Genomic DNA, 24,643 nt, shown 5'->3' with positions numbered 1-24,643 from the left:
TATTTTACCAGAAAAGCTATCTAGCTTTGAGTCAAGTGATATCAGAGTCTCAAAAAATTTAAAATTTTGGGTCACTCAAAGGGAAAAGGAAAAGGGTGAAGTCAGTATGATTAGGGTGTAACTTATTATCAAGAGAATTGTTCAGGAACAAAGGTTGAAAATGGAATGTCATATACAAGGAAGACACACTCCTGTGTGACTGATGTGGGTTGCTCAAGGGGGAATAATATGTTTTCAGCTTGGAAAGATAGATTGGAACTAAATTGTGAAAGCATTACTGCTAAACAGTAGTGGATATTTTGTCTCAGAGGCAATAGGGAGCCTCTGAAGTTTCTTGAGAAGGGAGTGCCATGGTAAAATGGTAATTGTATGGAGAAGAGAGCTGAAAAAAAAGATTAGATTCAGGGAAACAAATTAAGGGGATATTACAATAGTCCAGTAAGTAGATGAAGAGGCCTGAGTTGGTGTGAATGGAGAGAAGGGAAAGGATGTGAGAGATAATGATGAGGAAATAATAGGCAAGACTGAAAAACTGATTGGATATGGTGGAATGAAAGTGAAGCATTGAGAATGACTCCTAGATTATAATACTGGAGTACTGTTTGAATTATGGTGCCCTTAAAAAGAACAGGAGAGTTGGGAAGACTAGGGTATTTGTCTGAGGTACCACCTTGCAACTCTCAGATTGGTTAATATGACAGAAAAGCAAAATGATGAATATTTGAGGTGTGGGAAAATTGGGACACTAATGCATTATTAGTGGAGTTGTGAACTGATCCAACCATTCTGGAGAATAATTTGGAACTACACCCAAAGGGCTATAAAACTGCATATTCTTTGATCCAGCAATAGGACTGGTAGGTCTGTATCCCAAAAACATTCCCAAAAGGAAAAAGGACCTGTTTGTACAAAAATATTTATAGTAGTCTTTTTGTGGTGGCTAAGAATTGGAAATCAAAAGGGTGCCCATCAATTGGTGAATGGTTAAACAAACTGTGGCGTATGGTTGTAATGGAATATTATTGTACTCTGAGAAATAAGCAGGATGATTTCAGAAAAACCTGGAGACTCTTATATGAACTGATGCATAGTGAAATGAGCAGAATCAAGAGACTGTTGTACAAGTAACAGCAACATTGTTTGATGAAGAACTGTGAATGACTTGGCTATTTTCAACAATACAATGATCTATGACAATCCCAAAGGATGAATGATGAAGCATACTATATGCCTCCAGAGGAAGAATTGATATTGATTGAATACAGACCAGAGCATGCTATTTTTTACTTTTTCTTTCATTTTTCCCCCTTTTTATAGGAATCTTCTTGAACAAAACAATGAATATGGAAATATTTTACATAATTGCACATGTATAACCTATATCTCATTGCTTACTATCTCAGGGAGGATGGAGGAGGGATAGAATTTGGAACTCAAAACTTTAAATAAAAATGCTAAAAAAAACCCACATTATTTTATATGTTAAAAAAAGAATAGAGTGTTTGGGGGAAGAAAATGAGTTCTGTTTTGGACATAGTGAGTTTGAGATACCATCCAGGTGATCTCTAATAGGTGCTCTAGAGATGTGGGACTAGAGGTAAGAAGACAGAAAAGGGCATCTCTCTCTCTCTCTCTCTCTCTCTCTCTCTCTCTCTCTCTCTCTCTCTCTCTCTCTCTCTTCCCCTCCCTCTCTCCTCCCCTCTTCCCTCCTCCCCTCCTCCCTCCTTCCCTTCCTCCCTTCCTCTCTATAAATATATCTCATAGTGAACCCACAGTAAGGGTGTGCCTACCCATGGCAGTGATGACCCGGCAAAGGATATTGAGAATGGCCAGACCAGTAAAAAGTGGTGATTAGCTAAATAAGTTACTTCATTTCTTTTTTATGTTTATTTTTTATTATTTTTAGTTTACATCACTTATTTCCACAAGAGTTTGAGTTACAAATTTTCTCCCCATTTTCCCCCTACCCACCATCCCAAAACACCAATCCCACTAAATATCCCCTCCCACAATCTGTTCTCTCTCATATCTTTCCCCATCCCCCCTCCAACTTTCCAGTAGGGCATGGTGTATGTCTATGCCCCATTGCCTGTATATCTTATTTCCCAGTTACATGTAAAATAATAATAATAATATGCAAATATTTTAAACATTTGCTTTTAAACTTTTGAATTCCAGATTCATTCCCTTCCTCCCTTGTCACCCACCCTTACTGGGAAGATAAGCAATTCAATATAGGTTGTACATGTGTAGCTATGCAAAACATTTCCATAGTGGATATATTGTGAAAGACTGACTATATTTTCCTCCATTCTATCCCACCCCCCACTAGTTCCACTCTCCACTTTGATCATGTCCCCCTTCAAAAGTGGGTGCTTCCAACTTCCCTCACCCCCAGCCTGACCTCCCCTCTATCATTTCCCCTCTTGTCCCCCTACCCCCCACTCTCCTGTAGGGTGAGACACCCCATTTGGTGTGCACGCTCTTCCCTCCCCAAGCCCAATTCAATGAGAATAAGCTTGACTCATTCCCTTCTACCTTCCTGCTCCTCCCCTCCACTGCAACAGTTTTCCCTTGCCTCCTCCACATGAGATAATTTACCCCACTCTATCTCTCCCCATCTCCTCCCACTATATTCCCCTCTCATCTCTCAATTTCACCTTTTAAGTATCATCCCTTCCTGTTCAATTGGTCCTGTGCCCTCTGTCTATGTATACCTGTATACATACATACATACACACATTCACATATGTATTCATATGCCCTTATGCCCTCCTATATAGACATATATATGTATGTATACATATATATATACACACATATACATATATACGCATACACATTTCTATTCCCTTCAACTATTCTCATACTGAGAAAAGTTTCATAAGTTACAATTATTGTTTTTCCATGTAGGGATATAAGTAGTTCAACTTTGATACGTTCCTTATTACTTCTTTTCCCTGTTTACCTTCTCTTGCTTCTTGTATCTGAATGTCAAATTTTCTATTTAACTCTGGATTTTTCATCAAGAATGCTTGGAAGTCCTCTATTCCATTGAATGACCATATTTTCCCCTGAAACATGATACTCAGTTTTGCTGGGTAGGTGATGCTTGGTTTTAATCCCAGTTCCTTTGACCTCCAGAATATCACTATCCCTCAGTGTAGAAGTGGCCAGATCCTATGCTATCCTGATTGTGTTTCCACAATATTCAAATTGTTTCTTCCTGGCTGCTTGTAATATTTTCTCCTTGATCTGGGAACTCTGGAACCTGGCTATAATATTCCTAGGAGTTTTCTTTTTGGGATCTTTTTCAGGAGGTGATCTGTGGATTTTTTCAACCTCTATTTTGCCCTCTGGTTCTAAAACAACAGGGCAATTTTCCTTGAGAATTTCTTGAAAGATGATTTCTAGGTTCTTTTTTTAATGATGGCTTCCAGGTAGTCCAATAATTTTTAAATTATCTCTCCTGGATCTATTTTCCAGGTCAGTGGTCTTCCCAATGAGATATTTCACATTGCCTTTTATTTTTTCATTTGTTTGGATCTGTTTAATAGTATCTTGATTTCTCATAAAGTCGCTAGCTTCCATTTGCTCTAATCTAATTCTAAAGGAATGATTCTCTTCAGTGAGCTTTTGAGATTCTTTTTCCATCTGGCAAATTCAGCTTTTTGAGGTATTCTTCTCCTCATTGGCTTTTTGAGGCTCTTTTGCCATTTGAGTTAGTCTATTTTTAAGGTGCTATTTTCCTCAGTCAGTTGACTCTCATTTTATACTTTTCTTGCATCATTCTCATTTCTTTTCCCAATTTTTCCTCCACTACTTTTATTTGGTTTTCAAAATCCTTCTTAAGCTCCCCTATGGCCTGTAAGTAGCTTATTTTTTTGATGGAAGCTTTTGGTCCAGGAATTCTGACTTTACTGTCTTCCTTCTGTTCCATGCCCTGATCCTTTTGGTCCCCAAAAAAGGAATCCAAAGTCGGACTGCTGTGCTTTCTTTGCTTCTTTTGCTTGCTCATATTGCTACTCGATTATTTGACTTTTGGGCTTTTTGCCACAGTAGGACTCTGTTACCAGAGCGAGGATCTTTGTCCCAATCGCTGGGGTTTTCTCAGCTGCTAGAGCTATTAGTTGGGTGTACTCTCTGAAGCCTCCACATGCTCTGGCAAACTGGTCATGCACCCCAGGACCTCCGACCCGACAGTGATCCAGATTCAAGCAGGTTAAAGCAAGAGCAATTACCCCTCAGACTGGTTGCTTGGCCCCCCTGCAATCTGCAGGCCCAGAGCTCTGAAGCAGCCATGTGGCAGTGGCTGGACAGCCGCCACACCTCAGCTGCTTCCTGCCTTGGGGGCAAAGGCTGGACCGCACTCCCAAACTCTCAGGTCCCAAAGTCCACATTGCACTGACCTCTCACTTTGTCCTTAGCATCTATGGGTTGATAATCCTGAAAACCACCATAGCTTCTGGTGATCTGAAGTCCCTCCTGCCTGGGCTGGTTGTAGCCGCCCTGAGGCCAAAATCTCAGGCTCCTGCAGGGGGGTGTGTGGGGGGGTGGTGGGTGGTGGGCTGGGTTCGGCTCCTAGAGTGCTGAGGTGGCCCCTTCCTGCCAGCCTGTTGGACTGTATTCAGCACGAGGTTAGCTTCTCTGCATTATTTTGTGGGTTCTGTAGCTCCAAAGTTTGTTTAGAGTCATTTTTTACATGAATTGGAGGAGGTGGGAGTGGGAGCCCTGCAGAAGTCCTGTTTCTACTCAGCCCCCTATTTCATTTCTTATCAGATAATCCAGTCAAGGAAGAGTAGGAGAAACTTAACAAGGGAATTAAGAGCTATACCATTGCACTTTAAACCCACCCAGACTTTTGTTTTTTTATTTATTTATGTTTTCTCTGTACCATTTTATATTTTTTTATTTAATAGTATTTTATTTTTTTCTAATTACATGTAGAGGTAGTTTTCAACATTCACTTTCATAAAATTTAGAGTTCCAAATTTTTCTCCCTCCCTCCACTCCACCCTACATAAAACGACACTCAATCTGATAAAGGCTATATATGTACAATTATATTTCCATATTAGTCATGTTGTGGGAGAAGAATCAGAATTAAAGGGAACAATAGTAAGAAAGAAAAAAAGAGAGAAAATAGTGTGCTTCAGTCTACATTCAGACTCCATAGTTCTTTCTCTGGATGTGGATAGCATTTTCCATCATGAGCCTTTTTTGGAATTGTCTCAGATCATTGTATTGCTGAGAAGAGCTAAAGTCTATCAGAGTTGATCATTTCAAAATGTTGCTGTTACTTTGTACAATGTTCTCCTAGTTCTGCTCATTTCACTTTGCATCAGTTTGTGTTAATCTTTCCAGGTTTTTCTGAAATCTGCCTCTTATTGCTTATATGACAATAGTATTCCATCACATTCATATACTACAGCTTGGTCACTCATTTCCAATTGATGGGAAATCCTTCAAATTCCAATTCTTTGCCACCACAGAAAAAGCTACTTTAAATATTTTTGTACATATGGGTCCTTTTCCCTTTTTTATGTCCTCTTTGGGATACAGACCTAATAATGGTATTGCCGGATCAAAGGATATATATACACACACCATTGGGCATAGTTCCAAATTGCTCTTTGGAATGATTGGATCAATTCACAACTCCACCAGCAGTGCATTAGTGGTCCAATTTTCTCACATTTTCTCCAACATTTATCATTTTCCTTTTTAATTATATTAGCCAATCTGATAGTGTGAGGTGGTACCTCAGAGTTGTTTTAATTTGCATTTCTCTAACCATCATCCAGACTTTTAGAAGGATCTTACAAAAATAATTTGATTCAAGGCTAGCTGTATTTTATGTTCATTTCCCAATTTTATTTTCTAGGACTGTAATGACTTTAAGAGGTGGAATGATAACCCAAAATGGTAAAAATCATTCTTTCTCTTCATCTTGTCCCTTTTGCTAACACTTCTTAAACCTCTTTGAAGATTTTTGAGGTTATATCATCAAAAGGAAATAAGTACTTTATTTTCCACAGGTATTAGATTAACCAAGTAACTGTTAAATTAAACGGAAACACACTTCTTTATTTGGAAGGTTTTTCCAGAAGCTACAATATACTGGTTAAAAGAGTGTTGATAACTTAGAGCTTTCAGTTATTAAAAATTGTTAAATATTCCCTTTATAAAGGGAAGAGAATAAGCATTTATGTAGTACTTACTATGTTCTAGGCATTGTGCTAAATGCCTTTTACAAATAGTGTCTTGTTTTAATCTCATAACAACTCTGCTAGGTAGATATCCTCATTTTATATTAAAAGAAACTGAAGCAAACAGGTCAAGTGGCTTGCCCCCCAAATAACTAATATTAGTATTAAGTTATGCATTTTCCTCCTTGAAATACGTTCTCCTATGCCCTTTCTCAAGACCCACCACAATGTTACCCTAGAAGTTTTTTTTTATCTTATTGTAATTGAGTCTCACTTTCATATTCCCTATCTTTAGGATGTAAGTGAGTCACAATGAATCTACAGAAAAGCTGTTTTCTACTATGAAACATTTCTTCCTCATGTTAATTTTCTTCTTTATCATAACCTCGTCTTTGTCTTTTTCATCATTTACAATACATTCTCTTACCCCTTTTTGACATGTGAACTTTTAGGTAGTAGAATTAACAAAGCAGAATTAACCATGTCTAGACACAAGGCTTCTGATTTGTGACCCAGTACTAGAAAATATAAGGAATTGTGAATATCTCCTGGAGACTTTAGCACAAGATAGCCACAATGGATAAGTTTTACCTTTTCCAAACATTGAGGCTTTTATTGTTGCTTTATAAAGATATTTGAAATCTCATTGTTTTACCTTTAATTATTTTTTGTGGGTTTGACAGTGTATTACACTGAGAGGAATGGTTATTAACCAATTAAAATGGGGGGGGGGGGCGAATCCAGGTTTCTTTCCAGGTTTCTTTCTTCCCTTTCTATTTCCCTATTTCAAGACTAGGTCAAAGCAGTCTCTGATGGACAGGACTGATGAAAAGATTGAGTTAACATTCTTCACAAAGCCAAGAAATGTTTGAGACCAAATTTGAACTCAGGTCTTCCTGACTCTACCCACTGTACCATATACTTGTACCCTAAGCCTAAGGTAAAACCCAACTGGGAAAGCTAATTTCTGATTAAAGTGTGAAGAGGACCTAATCTAGGTGAATTCTGGCCCATTGTTCTACTACACTAAGTGGTCTAAGTGGACATAAATTCTTGTGTATAGATTGCTGGAGGTAGAATGTTCTGGGTGTGGAGAAGAATCTCTTTGTCCAAGAGAGACAGTCACAACCTCCAACTTCTCATTAGAATAAGCCCATCTCTCATTATAATATCTAGTCTCTCATTAATTATTAACCAATCAGGGTTGATTTCTACCCGTCAGAGACAATGCCTTCTCTAAGAGTTTTTAAGCATTCAGGAGTCTCCAAGGGTCCTCTTTTGCTTCTGAGAGGACCACTGAACTCATTTTATTGATTATTTGCTAGTCATGATTAATAAATTGATTATTAATTACACGGAATTTATGTCTCTCAGACTTTTCATTTGCCACAATGTTTTTGTTAAGTCTTTACCATCTTATTACTGGAGATTCCCATCTTAGTACAAAATACGTGGAGAGATCAATACATGCAAAGCCAGCGTCTCTAGAAAGTTTTGTAAGTATGGTTTTGTTTAATGGATGAAAGGTTTTTTTCTAAGGTTCTTCCTACTAAAGTATCTGCTCATGACCCTGAATCTGGAATGAAAGATAATAATCTAAATGCTGCCAAATGAACTTTGGAGGTTTCCCAGCAATAAATACACATGTCAATGGTGACCAGATTCTATCAGTCCGTGCCCTCCAAGACAAAGTCTCTATGGAATCAGTTGTTCCAACTGAAATGTACTCCTCTAGCAACTTTTGCAAACACATTAAAGGCCTTTCTCTCTTCCATAAATGGAGAGAATTTAAATGCAGTGAACAGATGAGTAAAAAAGCAATTTCAAACATAAAATTGCATTTTCATTTAGCTGGACATAAAAATAAAATTAAACATTGCTTCCTTATCCATTAAACTCCAGGCTTACAAAGTTAGGTAGGCAGTCCCACATCAATTCCCTTGCTCTGTATAAAGAGCTCAGCTTATTTCAAAATTACTTCTTAATATCCTTGAGAGTCTCATAAATGCACAATAGTCTTAGGGAACAATCCCATGTGGGTGAAAGAATCCCACTTCAAATTATGCTGTTTTCGTTTTCTCGAGATGGTAAGAGGACTGTCCCTGCCTTGTGTGTAACTCGTGTATCAGAGGCACTCCTAGTATGATGGGATTCTTTTTGGGATTTTATCTGAATTCTTTGTCTTAAGCTGCCACCCTAAAACTTGGGAGATACATTTTCTTGGACAATTGGACCTTGTATATTTAAAAGTACTCATAATGTAAGACATCAAAGAACTTGTGAAAAAGATGGAAAAGTGTGGATTATACAGTAGTACGATTAGGTGGGTCCAGAATTGATTGTTATCACCAAATCCAAAAGGAGTTATTAATGGTTTGATGGGGAGGAGGTCTCTAGGGGGATGGCCCAGGGATCTCTGCTTGTACCTGTGTTGTCTAATACCCTTGTCAGTAAGTTAGGTAAATGCACACATGTTTATGAAGTCTGAAGAGGACACAAAGCTGGGAGGGTTAGCTAATACATGAGACGATAGAATCATAACTCAAAAAGTTATTGACAGTGGCATATTGGTCTGACTATCAATACGTTGAGGCTTAACAGAGAAAATGTAAAAACCTTCATTTGGGTTAAACAATCAATTTTACAAGAACACAATGGGCTATCCAATTGTTCTTTTGAAAAAAGATCTTTAAATTGGAGTGACTTGCAAGCTCAATATGAGTTAAGTGTGATGTGGGAGCAAAGAAAGCTAATGCAGAGTTCCGAGTTTTTGACATCTGAGAATCAGATGATGGAACTGGTGCTGTCCCCAACAGAGGAACTGCTAAGACTGACCACATGCTAGGCACTGTGCAAAACATTACAAAGATTATATCATTTGACCCTCACAACAACCTTGGAGTTTGGTGCTATTGTTATGCTTATTTCACAGATGGGGAAACTGAGTCAGGCAGAGTTTAAGTGACTTGCTCAGGGTTATATAGCTAGTGAACATCTGAGACTGGATTTGAACTCAGGTCTTCCTGCCCCCAGGCCTAGAGCTCTATCCATTTCACTACCTAGCTGCCTGTCACTTTAATTCCCTTTCTTTTTCTTTCCTTTCCCTTTCATTCCCTTTCTTTTCCTTCTCAAAAAAAAAAATAATGTTTGGTTCCTAATTTGGAGGCTAGCTGCTAAATCCCATACCTGGCATTATTTTCTTTATTTATTTTAACTAAGACCATTGTAATATTATCAAGTGCCTTTATATGTCTTTGGAAGCCCAGATACAATTTATATACATATCTCTGGTGGGAGGAGGGGAGAGAGAGGGAGCCTTTCAATTCATTCAGTCCTTGTGCAGTATAGACCAGCTGTGTCAAACTCAAATAGAGCTGTACGTAAGGATCCCTGCAGGCTGCATATTAAGTCAGACTTGGAAAAATCACATATTAACATCATCCATATCCTATTATATCACCATTTATTTTGTTAAATTACATTATATTCTTGTTGGGACAACATTGGGAACATTGTGGGTAGTGTTTGATGCTTCTCTAATAGAGAGTAGATGGAGAATTAGACTCAAGTCCTATTTAGGAACAGTATTGTCTGTGTGACCATAACTTTCAGTGCTCCAGGCAACCATCTAAAAAGATTCTCCTCTGCAAAATAGATACCAAGCTGCATTAGTAAATGGAGTTTCCTCACTGGGAGTCCCTCATTCCATGGAAATTAGTTGTGGAAACATTCTGATGATAAAGCACAATATTTCAGATCAGGGTCCTTTCCTGGTTTAGTGAATCTCATACTTCATGGTCCCTTTCTGCCAGAAAGCTTTCTCAAGTCCCAAAGGAGGACTGCTCTAGGGCCAGGGTAGAAATTGTTCCCTAGGTCCTAGGAAAGGCCTGCAGGATTGGCTTAGCTCCTGCCATGGAAGGACAGATAGATACAGATGTGTGGCTGTCGGGGCTCACGGGGTTGCCCACTGAATCAGCCAGATTGGGAGGTAAGTGAATGTGAGGCACTATAGAGGGCAGTGCTGAGCATGGGAATATGAAGCAAGAGGAAGAAGAGGGCTCCACTAGACCGAGAAGAGACAGATATAGACTCTTCAGGTCCCTGGAAGGCTAATAGCTCCAACTTGTCGGGCCAGAGATGCTGAAAAATGACCTACCATTCCTTGCCAGGTGGATTTTGGATTTGCTAAGAAGATTGGATCTGGACAGAAAACATGGACGTTCTGCGGGACCCCAGAGTATGTAGCTCCTGAAGTCATTCTCAACAAAGGGCATGACTTCAGTGTGGATTTTTGGTCACTAGGAATTCTAGTCTACGAGCTGCTGACTGGCAAGTAAGTGACATTTTATTTATTCCATTTAAAAATAACACATCAGTGGTCTTATGTTGAGTGAAGAGGAGCGTCTATTCTAGATATCAGCCACCAGGTGGTGCTGCAATCAAGGCACACTAAATCAGAGGCTCTGAGGATGTTGGGCAGTGCTTCCCCCCTCCCTTGTCTGGGGTGGGCTTCCCTTGCAGCTCACTCTGCTTCCAGGCAGGGCCTTTCCCTTCCCAAGAAACTCTCTCTCTCCTCCTTCTTCTAGGGGGGGCATACTTCTCTTTTCAAGCTCCACAGAGCAAACAACTGCCCCTGGGTAAAGGGAGATGAACATGCTTTGCTCAAATGCTTTTAAAAATGGCTTTTTTAAAAACAAGGACTGTCCTGGTCTTTGGTTATTTGCCAGGAGTGCAGTGTGTGACACCAGCCTCCTCACCTTATTCTCTGACTATTTTAATGTATTACTCCAGACCCCCAACCTAATTCAGTTAGGCAAAAATATCTCATCTCTAAACAAGAAATCCCCTCTGCCCCCCACACACACTTATCCATAGATATCTCTTTAAATTGATATCTATGTCAATGATAATCAATATTGATAGGCATATCAATATTGACACCTATTTTATACATATACTAATATACATAGAAATCTAGATAGATAGACAGACTCTAGGTAGAATCACTACAGTTTGGGTTTATAAGGATTAGCTTTATGACATTTACTGGCCTAAGAAATAAATAAACATTTGGAACAAAGGTCACCATTTCCCAAGACAAAAGGGAAGCAGGAAGTTTAAAGTGAGTATATTACCCACAATATATTCATCTCTCCATTTGCAGAGAGGGACAAAGGCTGGGGGAAAGTATGTCCCTGCCCCTTGGCACCCATTGTGTAGTGTGGTGGGGACAGGATATATTCTGTGCTTTGACCCCAACTCTAGGCTCATCACTTTGCTAACACTAGTGAAATCACTACCATCTGCTGTCTTGCTTGTGATAGTCTCTCCTGCCTCCTCTCTCTTCTTTCTTGCTTATTTTAATCAATCCATTGAACTAATTTTTTTGTGTGTAAAAATAAGTACATTTTCCAAAACAAAAAAATGAAGAGTGGCATTGTATTTTTACAAATCTCTTTAATGTCTGAATTAATAGAAACCAGCAGGAACCTCCATTTTGATTCTGCCTTCAATCTGTAGTTATGTGTTATTTTGGTTGAAGTGTTTGCAGAAAATCCAACTTCACAGAGATATATAGTTGGAAAAGGGAAAAAATATTTTAATAGGCAAATAATGTCTTGGTATTGTTATGGAAATTGTTTTGACTTTGTGCAGTGGGTTTCATAGGACCCTCACAGGTCCACAACCCATACTTGGAGAACCACTGCTCCTAGACAGACTTGGATACCGAGGGAAAGTCATTCTAGTAGCTTAAAGGAGCTTGACCTTTGACAGCAAGAAAAGAGAACCAGCTATGGACTCAAGAGAAAGCCAACCCATGAAATTAAGTATCAAGGTATGGAAAGGTACAGACCCAGGGAGCCTAGGGGAGCAGCCCACAGGCCAGAAATGCTTTGTCCAAGGAGTGAGAATCATGTAGACTGACTGTATGAGGAGAGATAGGAATTTAAGGCCCAGCAGGACCAGAAGAGTGAGCAGCTTTTGTTTAACAAATACCCTTACACATGTGCCGTATGAGCCAACACGTACTGTAAGGTCCATTTCCCTTTTCTCGAGGATGTTGTGAGTATATGTGGAAGGCTGCCCTTCACAGTTTATAGGGAGTATCTTAGAGCTACCGTTTTTCACTAAGACATTTTAGTCATTGTCTATGTTGAGAGCTAATTGAGTCTGCTGTAATGGGAAGCACACTGGCAAATCCCCAGGTGCTAGAACAAAGCAAGATGGGTGGAAAGTTACAAAGGGTCTAATAAGCTGGATGTCAGGAAAACTTACTATCAATTAATTAACTGTAGCTCAAGAGTGATGGACGGCATAAAACGGTGTCAAGTCTCCCCTCTGGAGGTCTTCAGACAAAGGCTCTATGGCCATTTGTGGGCTATGCTATGCTGGAGGTGCTAGTCAGAACATGGGTTGGATTAGCTAGCTGCTAAGGTCCTTTCCATGGGGTCAAAGGTTGTACACACTATGATGCCCTTCTGCCCCAAGGCAGTCTGTAATGGCTCCCAGGCCAGGGGAAAGCAATGGATGGTCTCCTACCCCTAAGCTTTAGGTCTCTTCTCAGTGCTTCTAGTTTTCCAAAACAGGAGAAAAGCACAGAATGGGTAACTCAAAAACTGACCCTCTTTTTCACAGACCAGGTATAGGGGGGTTGCTCCATCCCCCCCAAATCCCAAAGCAATCAATTCATCTCCATTTTAGAGTAATGCAAACCAACCAATTTATCCCTAATTGATGAGATACAATCCAAGTCCAAAATAAAGGTTCCCCACATGTTCTTCAAGTTGATTGCAAATCTCTCTTAATCAACCTTTTTCACTAGTAAGAATATAGTTGAAACTGTCAGATCATGGGGTCTGGGCTCTGTAAAGATGCAAGTGGAAACCATGAGGGGGTTGATAGGGTTGGATATGAATAATATGGAGGGGTCTTTCAACTGTTTTATAGAAGAAACACATCTTAAAAACCAAAGTAAATAGTTTTGAAACAAGAGACTGGAACAGAATTTACTGTGCATCAGGCAAAACCAAAATGAGGCAAAGAAATAATAAAAATTTATATCACCAATAGAGATAAATGAGGAAATTATATTGTGATTAAAGGAACCACAGTAAAACAATAAAAGGATTAAACCTAGAAAATAATTATAAGAATTTTCTGAATCTGTTTTCTATAATTAAATGTCAGCAAAACTGAGAACTCAAAAGAAATAGAAGTTTGTCGATAAAAATATAAAATACCCACATGGACAAGACTACCTAGAGATCTGAAATAATCCAGTTTCAGAAAAAGAATGTGAACTAGTTATAAAGGAACTACCCAAGGATGTGGGGGAGAGAGAAGAGTGAGAAGTCCCATACTAGATCATTTTATAAAACTTTTAAAAATTTAAGTTGTTTTCATATAAAAAATTATTCTGGAAAATTGGGAAAGTGCTCTACCACAATCCTTCTCTGAGATAAAAATAGCCCTGACTTCTAACCCTGCAGCTGGTGGCTCAGTGGAGAGGGCATTGGGCCTGGAGTCATGAAGACCTGAGTTCAAATCCAGCTTCAGACACTTCCTAGCTATATGATCTTGGTTTGACAAAAGGATCAGCTGGAGAAAGAAATGACAAACCACGTTGGTATCTATGCCAAGAGAACATGCATAGCATGATCTATGGGGTCAGGAAGAGTCAGACAGTGACTGAACATCATCATCAACAACATCTAAATAAGGGAAGAAGTAAACAAAGAGTATTATAGATCAAATGTTATGAATGAATATCAACCGAAAACTAAATTTTTAAAATCCTGGCAAAAAACTATAATAATTTATCCAAAAAAATCACTCATTGTAATCAAGTTGGATTTACAGCAGGGATGCAAGGATAATTCAACATCAGGAAAATAATTAACATAATTGAACTGAGAAGAAAGCATCCAAAATGACACGATTATATCAATAAATGAATAAACAATCTCCAAAGAAGCGCCTTTGGTATTCTCAAAGAATACCCCATTTTCAGATTCATAGAGGCAGAGATGAATCTTTCTTTAACATAACAAAAAGTACAAGCTAGAGAAGAAAACCATAAAACAAAACAGAAAAGAAAGAAAAACTTTGAAATATAAAAAAGCAACAGAAGTATGGGGGACGTATGGTGTCCTGGTAGAAAAATGAATAGGCTTTTGTGGGATAGAGACAATTGGAGGGGCACCGGGTTTCCCAATAAGTAGAGGGATAAAGCAAGGATGCCCATTTTCCCCACTATTTTTTGACGTTTTTGTAGACGTACTAAAATAGCATCAAGGTAGGCAAAGACACACATCTTCCTGTTTTCTAATAACATTAAGGTTTAGAGAATTCTAGAGCATCGGCTTGTTGAGTAAACTAACAATTTTAGTAAAGAATAAAATATAGACAGAAAAAAACTAAGAGCATTTCTGTATAATTGAAGAGTGAGTTCTGTTTAGATTTTAGCAAGGTTGAAAGTCTTAGGAGGAAAGTAAAATCCAAGTGTGAATCATATTCCGGTGTAAAGGAAGCTTTCTACTTTTTGGAAGGAATTCTGAGGCTTTGAGTACTTTATTTGCATATGAAAAGGCAATTAACTTATCTCTGGGAACAAATTACTTTAGTCCTTTCATTTCCAGTCACTCCTTTCACTTAGATCCAGCAGGAATCTGGGAAATGGACCTCATAAATCTGGCTAAACTGAGGGAGCCTGACTGAACTATGAAGACTTATCAAGCAGGAGGAAGGACAGAGGGCATACCTCTCCCACCCCATTCCTGGTAGGCCAGTAGCCCCAGAGCTGAATTGGAGAAGCTTCTTATAACACGGGTCCAAAGGTCTCTATGCTTCTGAAAGATCCCAGCAGCATCTGGGCTGAAAGAGCACATTTTCACACCTTTCCAAGCCTGAAGCTGCAGGACCAGGGAGTCTGACAGATCAGCTTGTCCATCATGACCCCTGCTAGCTCCCCTCCCCCAATACCCCTTCCCAGAAGCTATCATTCTTCTCTAGCAGAAACACCAGTCCTCAGTCAGGCTGAGCCATCATAGCCCCAGGAATCCATGTTTTCTGGAGTCATATAAGCCTAGCAACTGCGGTCACATTCATTACCAGCATCAATGCCTCCCTTCAAAAGGAGCTTAATGAGGACTCACCAGACAAAAGAAGGGCACCCCAGCCCTGCAGAATCACAGTTAGAGTTGCCTTGGCCATTGGTGCCAAAACACACCAGGCTACTGTTGTACCTTAAGCTTGGGCCCATTCTTCCTTCCTTCCTCCCACTCCTTCACTCTGTATCTTAGCTGAACAGAGAACTCCAGGCTTTGGCAAAGAGTATGTAACTTCTGTTTTTGTTTTGCCATTTGAGAAAATGAGTAAAAAAAAAGACTAATTGAGTTTATTGGCTTATTGTTACTAGAAGACATGATGATTTGAGGTCATGAACTATAGTGGTTGTCACCCACATTAGTAGAGGGACTAGTCATCTCTCTGGGGACCCAATCTGTGCAAAATGGGGAAGTGATCTCAAAGATCCTGTAGCGTGGGAACTTTTGTGCGATATTTTTGGGTGCTCTCTCTGTGGATTCCCCTAGAGAAAAACGAGCATTTTTCTTTTGTTCTGGGATGTAATTGGGCAGCCTCTTTTCTGGTATGTTCCTTTTACAAGTTAGACTAGTTCCTACAAGATGACTTTTGTTCTTTGAAATGCTAAAGTTCTACTATCTGTTGCACTATTGTGTCCATTACAAATATAGAGACTGATATAAGCAATATGAATATTGCATCTCTTGAGCTCTGATCTGTAGCAATGCAGCTCAAGCTGCCTTGAGAACTCCTGGATAGAAGACTACTATGGAACCTGAGAGGATATCGAAAGTATTTGGTAAGATGTGATTGAAACTTTGGGGAGAAGTAAAGTGCCAGCCAAGTAATAGGAGGAAAATGACAAGAAGCCTTTTTTTTTTTTCTGCATTACCTGAGAATGTGAGCCCCTGTGAAATTCCTGTCAATAATGGAGCTTCATAAGGTACATGGTAACCAATGATCAAGACTGTCACAGAGAATGAGAGAATACTGCAGAGTGATGTGATAGTCAGCAAGTGTTTGGGGACAGATGCTCCCAGGACTGACCTAGAAAAACATCATCTCGGGTGCCAAGGATATGACTACAGAGGCTGTTAGGTCTCCATATGTTAAGGTGTTTCACTGCCGTGGTACCATAGGCTACTGTGAAGATTTTTCTCAGGAAAGTACAAACATGGAAAGTTTGATTTAGAAATGGGACCAAAGCACCAGGACATTGGCAGAAATCTGAAATGGAAAAAAGGTAGATTCCTTGGTGTTTGTCCTTCATTCTAAAAAAGGATCAATGACATCAGGAGGGTAAGGTCTTGACTTCCAAGTGAATTGGATTTGGGCTGGGCAAAGTCATCAGCCTTACTCTCTCCTCCAGAGTCATTGGAGTCTAGTGGCAAGACATAGGTCAAAAAAAACCTGGTGATGGCCCAGGATGCAGTAGGTGACCTTGGCCTATTTAAGCTAAGATTTTTGCCAGGTCTCTGTTTGTCTGAGGTAACACCCATTCAGTAGCAAAAGGCTAAGTAAAAAGTGAGGTAAAGATGGTCTACTTTGCCTTCACAAAAGAATCACTGAGGGAGGGGAAGACCCTCAGAGTTTCTGGCCAGATCAGAAAGTAGGTAGACTCCTAAAAAATCTTAAAGGCACAGCTTTAGGAATTGTAGAGAGTTTAGTGATTTCAGAACCTGAAGTCACATAGGGAGGATGCTTCCGACTAGAAAAGTAATTTGGCAGTAGTAGGACAGTATGACTTGTGTCTGCCATGTCATTCAGTGTCACTCAGCAAAAAAAAAAAAAAAAAAAAGGGAAGAGGTCTTCAGGTTTGTAACTTGAACAGACAAGCCAAGGCTGATGGAGAGAAGATTAATAAAACTAAAGGAAATAGATGTGTTAAACTGGACCAAGTGTGAAAGGGCATGATATATCCCTGAGAGCTGACGAGTACAAATGAAAGCTGCCTGATTTTGATCAGCTTTTGGGCAGAATAAATTTGTCTGTGAATGATTTCCAAACCAGAATGGCCGAGTGACCAACCCATTCCAATCCATTCAACGGACACTATGTCCTTCAAGAAGCAAGCCCCGCTGGTTCACTTGTCCATCTGTTCTCTGTGGTTGTCTGCCCACCCTAGCAGCAGTGACTGCTTCAGCAGTGACATGAATGCCCCATTCAGCAGAGAACTTTTAGGAGACTCTCCAGACAAAGAAAAGACATTTGAAAGCCTGCAATTCTCCTGTTGTGAATCCCCTTAGTAACTTGTGTCCCCTATACACATACCATACCAACATTGTACTTCAAGGTTATGGCTACTTTCTCCCCTCCCAGACTCTGTGTGTTGGGTGAATTTTTTGAGGGGGGGAAAGGGGTTCTAACTACTATTCTCCCCATGCCATTTGAGTAAATTCCTTTTTTTGGAGTTAATTGAATCTCTTGGGGGTCTATTAATGTGAATCACACTGGTTTGGGTTCTGGTACTACACTATTAGTTTGTAGTCACCCATAAGTGACCTAAGAACCTAGAACCTAGAACCCAAGGTAGCAGTTGTTCCTCTAAGAACCCAACCTGCCAGTTTGAGCATGATGTGGGGAGGTGAAGCCAGGGCAGGTGTGCCACTGCAATAACAAAAACCAAAAAGGGATCGACACAACTAGAAAATCAACAAAATATTTAGGAAGCAATCTGCCAAAGACTACAAAATGCTTAGGAACAACTAATGAACAGATTGAATAAATTCAGTGCTTGTGGCTATGCTGGGCCCACATGGTAAAGAGGGCAATACTACCAAAGTTAACTTATTGGTGTATTGTTACACCAACAAAATGAACAAGGCAGTATGTGACAGCTGTGGTGTCCAACTCAAATGGAAATGGGGGCCACAAAGCTAAACATAAGGTTCCTTGCAGGCCTTGTATTGCCTTAGAAAGACACATATTAGTATTATCTATGTTTTTCTATATTTTTATTTTTTTTTGTGAACTATTTCCCAGCTACATTTTCATCTGGTTTGAGCTGCACTAGGGAGTGTTGTGGGCTGCTGGGCTGCATGTGGCCACTGTGTTTGACATCTGTTTTATAGCACTGGACAAAATAATGATGAAAACTATTTGGAGGAAGAAAAGATCTATAATATCAAGGGGAATAATGAAAAAGTTAGGAAGAGAGAGAAATAAGCATTTCTAGACTGCAGACTACAAAGCTCCATGGTGTAGTAGATAGAAAATGATAGACTCAGAATGACCTGGGTTCAAGTCCTACCTTTTGAAACATACTAATAATGTGACTGTAGACAAGTAACTTAATGTGTCTGTGCTGTAGGCAGCTCACTAAGCCTATAAGTCACAAGGAATATTGACCTGCATTGGTAGAGGTCAGTTCCTCATCTGGGTATCTCTAATATCATTTCAAATAACTTGTCCAGGCACTATCTTATCTTATCATCAAAACTATTTGGTACTAGTTAAAAAATAAAAAGTAAACCAGTAGAACAGACTTTACAAGGAAGAATAAAAAATAATTTAGCTCAGTCATTCATCCTAGCTGTGAACTGAGAAATAAATTCACAAGCAAACAGTAACTCTGGCTCTGGTCTCCACAGCAGAGCAGGGACTCAGGTCTAGCCTCAAGTCAGTGCTGAAGTTTGCAGTAAAATAATCATGGCAGAAATCCCAGACTAAAGAGGAACTTATAGTTCATTCACTCTCAATCTGCCAGTTCATTCACTCTTAATCTGCCAAGTCTTTAAGATGCTCAATCTAGTAACAGTCTACTGAAACTTTTAATCAGGGACAAACTTATTTCAGAAACTTGCAGAGCTCATACCAGGAGGTCAGGGAAAAGTCCACTTCAGATCACATCACTTTGGGAGCACTGAAAGTTTACAGATGTGAAAGCAGCAGAAGGATGCAAGAGGAAAGAAGCCCAGCCCAGATATTCCCTTCAGAAGTGTGCAGAGTCTAGCCCTCACATATAGTCCAAAGTCAAGAAGTAGACTGGAAGAATAAAAAGCAAAAAAAAAAAATACTCTTACTATAGAGAGCTAGTATGGTAAGAAGGAAAGTTAAGACAAAAACTTGAGAGAAGAGAATGACAAAACATCTACAAACAAAGCCTCAATGAAAAATTCAGCCTGGGCACAAATCCAAACATAATTTCTGGAAAAGATAAAGCAAAAGTTGAAAAATATTAGAGATAAAAATGATGTAGAAAACTAACTGAGAGTAGTAAGAGAAAAGAGTCAGAAAAGAAATGAGAACTATGGAAGAAAAATAAGAGAACAAAATTAATAGCATGAAACAAGAGGTATAAAACCTTTCCAAGGAAGAATTCACCAAATAGAAGCTTACCAGAGACATTAAGAAATATTTTTTAAATTGAAAAATTGAAAAACAAAATCTCATAACTTTTGAAAGCAACTGACCTAGAAAACAGATTGAGAAGAGATCATTTAAGAATCATCTTTTAAGAGATCTTTAAATATTTAAACTTAAATTTAAAGAAAACTACTCATAGAACTGGAAGGCAAAACAAATAAAAAAAAAAAACAGAAAGCAAAGTAGAAATGGGAAGAATCCCCTCCTGAAAGAAACCTTAAAATGAAAACTCCTAGGAATGTTATAGTCAAAATCCAAGTTCTCAGGTTAATGAAAAAAATAGTATGAGTAGTCATAAAAAAAGAATTCAAGTACTGAGGTATCACATTCAGGATTACATAAGATTTTGCATCCACCACTTTAAAGAGTGGAGAATTAAAACCTAATATTCCAAAAGGCCAAATATCTAGGCTTACAACCAAAAATAACTTGCCCAGCAAAACTAGATATTATCCTGCAGGGGCAGGCAGGGGCGGGAAATGGACCTCTAGGGAACTAGAGAACTTCAAAATATTTCTGATTAAAAGACCGAAGTGAGTGGAAAGTTTGACATACAAACACAGAAGTCAAAAGAAGAATTAAAAAATAAACATGAATGAGCATTCATAAGGGATAAAACACTGTTAAACTATATTCTTACATGAGAAAGTGGTACATATATCTCCTCAGACCTCTATCATTAACAGGGGTCATAGAAGGACTCTAATTAAATAGAAGGTTGCACATGATTCTGTTTTATTTTGATGATTTTAAAAGAAGAATGGAAAGGAAGGAGAAGAGGAATACATTAGAAGGGGAGGAAGGGAAAAGAATGGGGAAGAATTATCACAGAAATAGAATGCTCAAGTAGAATTGTGTACATCAAGGGCAGGGGATAGATGAGACTTGGACCTCACTGTCATTTGAACTGATAACTGATCAAAGGGGAGGAGAGAAAGAGAAAGAGAGAGGAGAGAGAGAGAGAGAGAAAAGGAAGGGAGGGAGAGAGAGAGTTCGGTACAGAAACACACTTTACCCAACAGAGAAACCAGAGGGAAAAAGGTTAAGGGAAAAGGTAAGGGAAAGGGGAAGGGGAATAAGGAAGAAATTAGTTAGAATCAAGACAGACATTTAAAGGGGAGTGGGAATGAAGAGAAGGAAAAGCATAAAAACAGGATGGAGTGAAATACATACTTAACAGCCATAACTGTTAAATGGGATGAACCCACCCATAAAAAAATAAGCGTATAGGAGAACGGATTAGAAGCTGGAATCCAATAATATATTGTTTACCAAAAAAAAAAAAAATACACTTGAAAGAGAAGGATACACACAGTTAAAAATAAAGGAATGGAGTAAAATTTTTAAGCTTCGCTGAAGTACAAAAGATAGAGGTGGCAATCTTTGACCTCAAACAGAGCACTAACAATAATAGTCCAAATCAAAAGAAATAACGAGGGAAATTTCATCTTGCTGAAAGTTACCAATGACAGTGAATTAAAATCAGTACTAAAGATAAAATGACATGACATCTGAATTCTTAAAAAAATAAATAATTTTCAGGGAGAAATAATAATTCTATAACAGTGGGGGACTTCAATTTACCCTTCCCCCTCAAATGTAAATATATCCAACAATAACAGCAAAAAGAAGTGAAGCACCGGAATAGAATTTTAGACAAATTAGACCCCCATCTAAAATAACCACAGATAGTGTAAAATATTTGAGACTCTACCTATCAAGATACACACACAGGAATTCTTAAATTACTCATTACTGAAACTAAATAATTAGAAAATATTAAATGCTCATGAGTAAACCAAGCTGATATGGTAAAAATGATAATAGTACTTTAATTATTCATGTCATGTCAATCAAACCATTAAAGAACTACTTTATAGCACTAGAATAAAAAGTAACAAAATTCATCTGGAGGAACAAAAGGTCAAGAATATATGAATGAAATTCATGAACAAATGTGGGAAGGGAGCTTAGTTGTACCAGATCTCTACATCTCAAAGCTATAGTCATAAAAGCATTTGGTTCTGAGAAAAAAATGGAGAGGTCATCAGTGGAACAGATTAGGTACACAATATATAGAAACAAATGAACCTGAGAGCGTAGGCTAAACCCAAAGATCCTAGCTATTGGGTCAAGAACTTATTATTCAACAAAAATTATTGAGAAAATGGAAAAAGCATTCTGACAGAAAATAGGCATAGACTAGCACCTCACACCATATACCAGGACAAGCTCCAAATGGATATATCACTTAGACATAAAGAACAATATTAAAAAAAAATTATAGAAGTATGGAAGAAATTGCCTGTCAGATCTATGAATTGGGTAAGAATTCATGACCAAATAAGAGATAGAGAAGTACCTAGGATGCCAAATTTACACTTTTGATTACTGTTGAAAAACGTTTTTTATAAGCAAAATTAATGTAGCTAAAATGAGAAGGAAACTAGGAATTTGGAAGCAAATCTATGCAGCAAATTTCTTTGATAAAGGTATCATTTCTAAGATATATAGGGAACTGAGTGAAATTTGTAAGAATAAAAGCCATCCCCCAGTTAATAAATGGTCAAAGGATGTCAGTAGGCAATTTTCAGAGGAAGAAATCCAAACTATCAATAGCCATAAAAAAATAAAATCCTCTAAATCACTAATAATCATAGAAATGCAAATTAAAGTAACTCTTAGATTCAAACTGATACTCATCAGGTTGGCAAAACTGACTGAATAATAAAATGATAAATACTAGAGGACTGTGGGAAAACAAGAATGCTAATGCATTATTGGTAGAGCTTGGGAATGATTCATCCATTCTTGAAAGCGATTTCAAAGTATACCCAAAAAGTCATTAAACTGTTAGTACTCTTTGACCCAGCAATACTGCTACTAGTTCTATATTCCAAAAAGAACAAAGAAAGATAAAAAGACCCATATGTACAAAAATATTTATAGTAGCTCTTTTCATGGTGGCAAATAATTGGAAATCAAGGGAGTATCTATCAAATGGGGAACAATTTATAATATATTAATGTGATCAAATGCTATTTTGCTATAAGAAATGATAACAGAGATAGTTTCAGAAATACTTGTATAAACTGATGGGAAGTGAAATGAGGAGAACCGGTTTATACAATAATAACAATATTATAAAGGCAAACAGCTTTGAAAGATTTAGGAACATTGTGTTAATCACAGGACTAAGTTCCAGAAGACCCATGATAAACATGCCACTCACCTCCAGAGTGAAAGGTGATGGACAAAGAGTGCAGATTTAAACATATATGTGTGTGTTTGTATGTACGTACACATAAATATACACAGATATGTATTATATAACATGTTGGTATATATACACACATACATGTTTGGACCTGGTTAATGCAAGAATTTGCTTTTCTTGACTGTACATGATTGTAATGAGTTTTGTTTTCCTTACTTTTTTAGTGTGGGAGGAAGGCTGGAAAGAGAATTTGGAGATGAAAATAAAATAAATTTTAAAGGAAAAAAAAGTAAAATAATTAGTGTGAATGTGTTGCTATGAAATTGTAATGACCAAGATTGGTCCCAAAGAAACACTTTGTATAGTTTCAATCTTTTTAATGTGATGCTTAGTTTGTTGAACCATTTTTTTTTATCTCTTTCTGTTATAAGAGATGGCTCTCCAGGAGGGATAGTGCATTAGGAAAAGTCATTGTCTTTGATAATTTAAAATAAACTTATCTTATTTTAAAAGTGAAGGATTTTTAGAAGAGGAACTTTTTTGTGTTAAAGAAAGATTTTAAAAGTCTGATTTCATTCAGTGGCTATGGATAAAATAAATAGTATATAATGTTTTACTTTCTAATGATTCAAGTGTTGAAAAGAAGTATCAATTCAGAAACCATTTGCAAAAAAAATAATCACTGAGATGAGGGCAGGGACAATGAAAAATAGCACAAAGTTACCTTGATTATAATGGATTCTACGCCCTGATGCAGAGGTGTGAGACGCTTAGTTGGGTTGACGCTCCAAAGTGCAGCACAATCCAGATTGAGATGTAATTTAGAAATATTTAACAAAATAAATAAAATTACAATAAAACATAGGTAACATTGCATTTCAAAACTAAGTCAATATGGGTCTGCAGGCATCCTTGTGTATGGATTAGTAGCCCTATTTCAATTTCAGTTGTATACCACCTCCCAGAAAGACTGGGCCCTAATCATTTCAGTCAACAGGGGTCAGAGTAAAAGGTCTAAAGCAGCTTCACTAGGCCAAATGTCTGAGAACTGTAATGAGGGTCATATTTAAGACCAAACAATAACCAAAATATTTACATGTATAAACTAAGGCATAACCCTAAAAACAATTTCTATATTAAAACTTAGGGCTTTTTTATTTTTCGGATTGAATTTGGTCTTTCATAGACTGGTACTTGTAATTTTTTTTAAATTGGGAATGTTAAAAATGTGTTCTATTCTTGCATTTCTCTAGCCCTCCATTTTCTGGGATTGACCAAATGATGACTTATAATTTGATTCTCAAGGGAATTGAGAAAATAGATTTTCCCAAGAAGGTAACACGACGCCCTGAAGATTTGATTCGCCGACTTTGCAGGTAGCATAATTGATGATAGTAGCATATAATTGAAATAGCCCCTTATCTATAAGAAGTTAAGTCTCCACATTCATTTCTCCACAATAGAAAATATTTGGTTAATTTTACATGTCTTTCTGGTTCACTGAGAGGCACCATACTTGAGTGGGGAGAAGGTCAGCCTTGAAGTCAGGAATACCTGCTCTCGACCACCCCCAATACATGCTTGCTATGTGACCACGGGCAGGTTATATAACCTCTCAGTGCCCCAGTAACTGTAATATGGGAAATAGTTCCCTACACAGATAAAATCATGTTTGGACCAAAAATCAGAATCTTTTCCATCAATTTCTCAACTTTCTAATTACAGAAAGAGGGGCCACATTTTACTTTACAGGATATATAGGTCTAAG

General features: G+C 38.1%; 1 protein-coding gene across 1 annotated transcript in view; it reads left to right on the top strand.

The window, feature by feature from the left end:
• The window catches only part of PRKG2 (protein kinase cGMP-dependent 2), a 117,155-nt gene that overhangs the window by 86,146 nt on the left and 6,366 nt on the right, over positions 1 to 24,643 (top strand). Inside the window, exons 12-13 of the mRNA XM_069098304.1 lie at positions 10,379 to 10,542; positions 24,129 to 24,251. Coding sequence (XP_068954405.1) covers positions 10,379 to 10,542; positions 24,129 to 24,251 — 287 coding nt within the window. The remainder of the gene's footprint in view (positions 1 to 10,378; positions 10,543 to 24,128; positions 24,252 to 24,643) is intronic.

Source organism: Petaurus breviceps, unplaced genomic scaffold (assembly GCF_028583685.1).
Source record: "Petaurus breviceps papuanus isolate PSGF00001 unplaced genomic scaffold, PetGlider_PUasm1.0 126, whole genome shotgun sequence".
Taxonomy (NCBI): domain Eukaryota; kingdom Metazoa; phylum Chordata; class Mammalia; order Diprotodontia; family Petauridae; genus Petaurus; species Petaurus breviceps.
The sequence above is the reverse complement of the archived record's forward strand: the minus strand, read 5'-3'. Positions and strand labels throughout refer to the sequence as shown.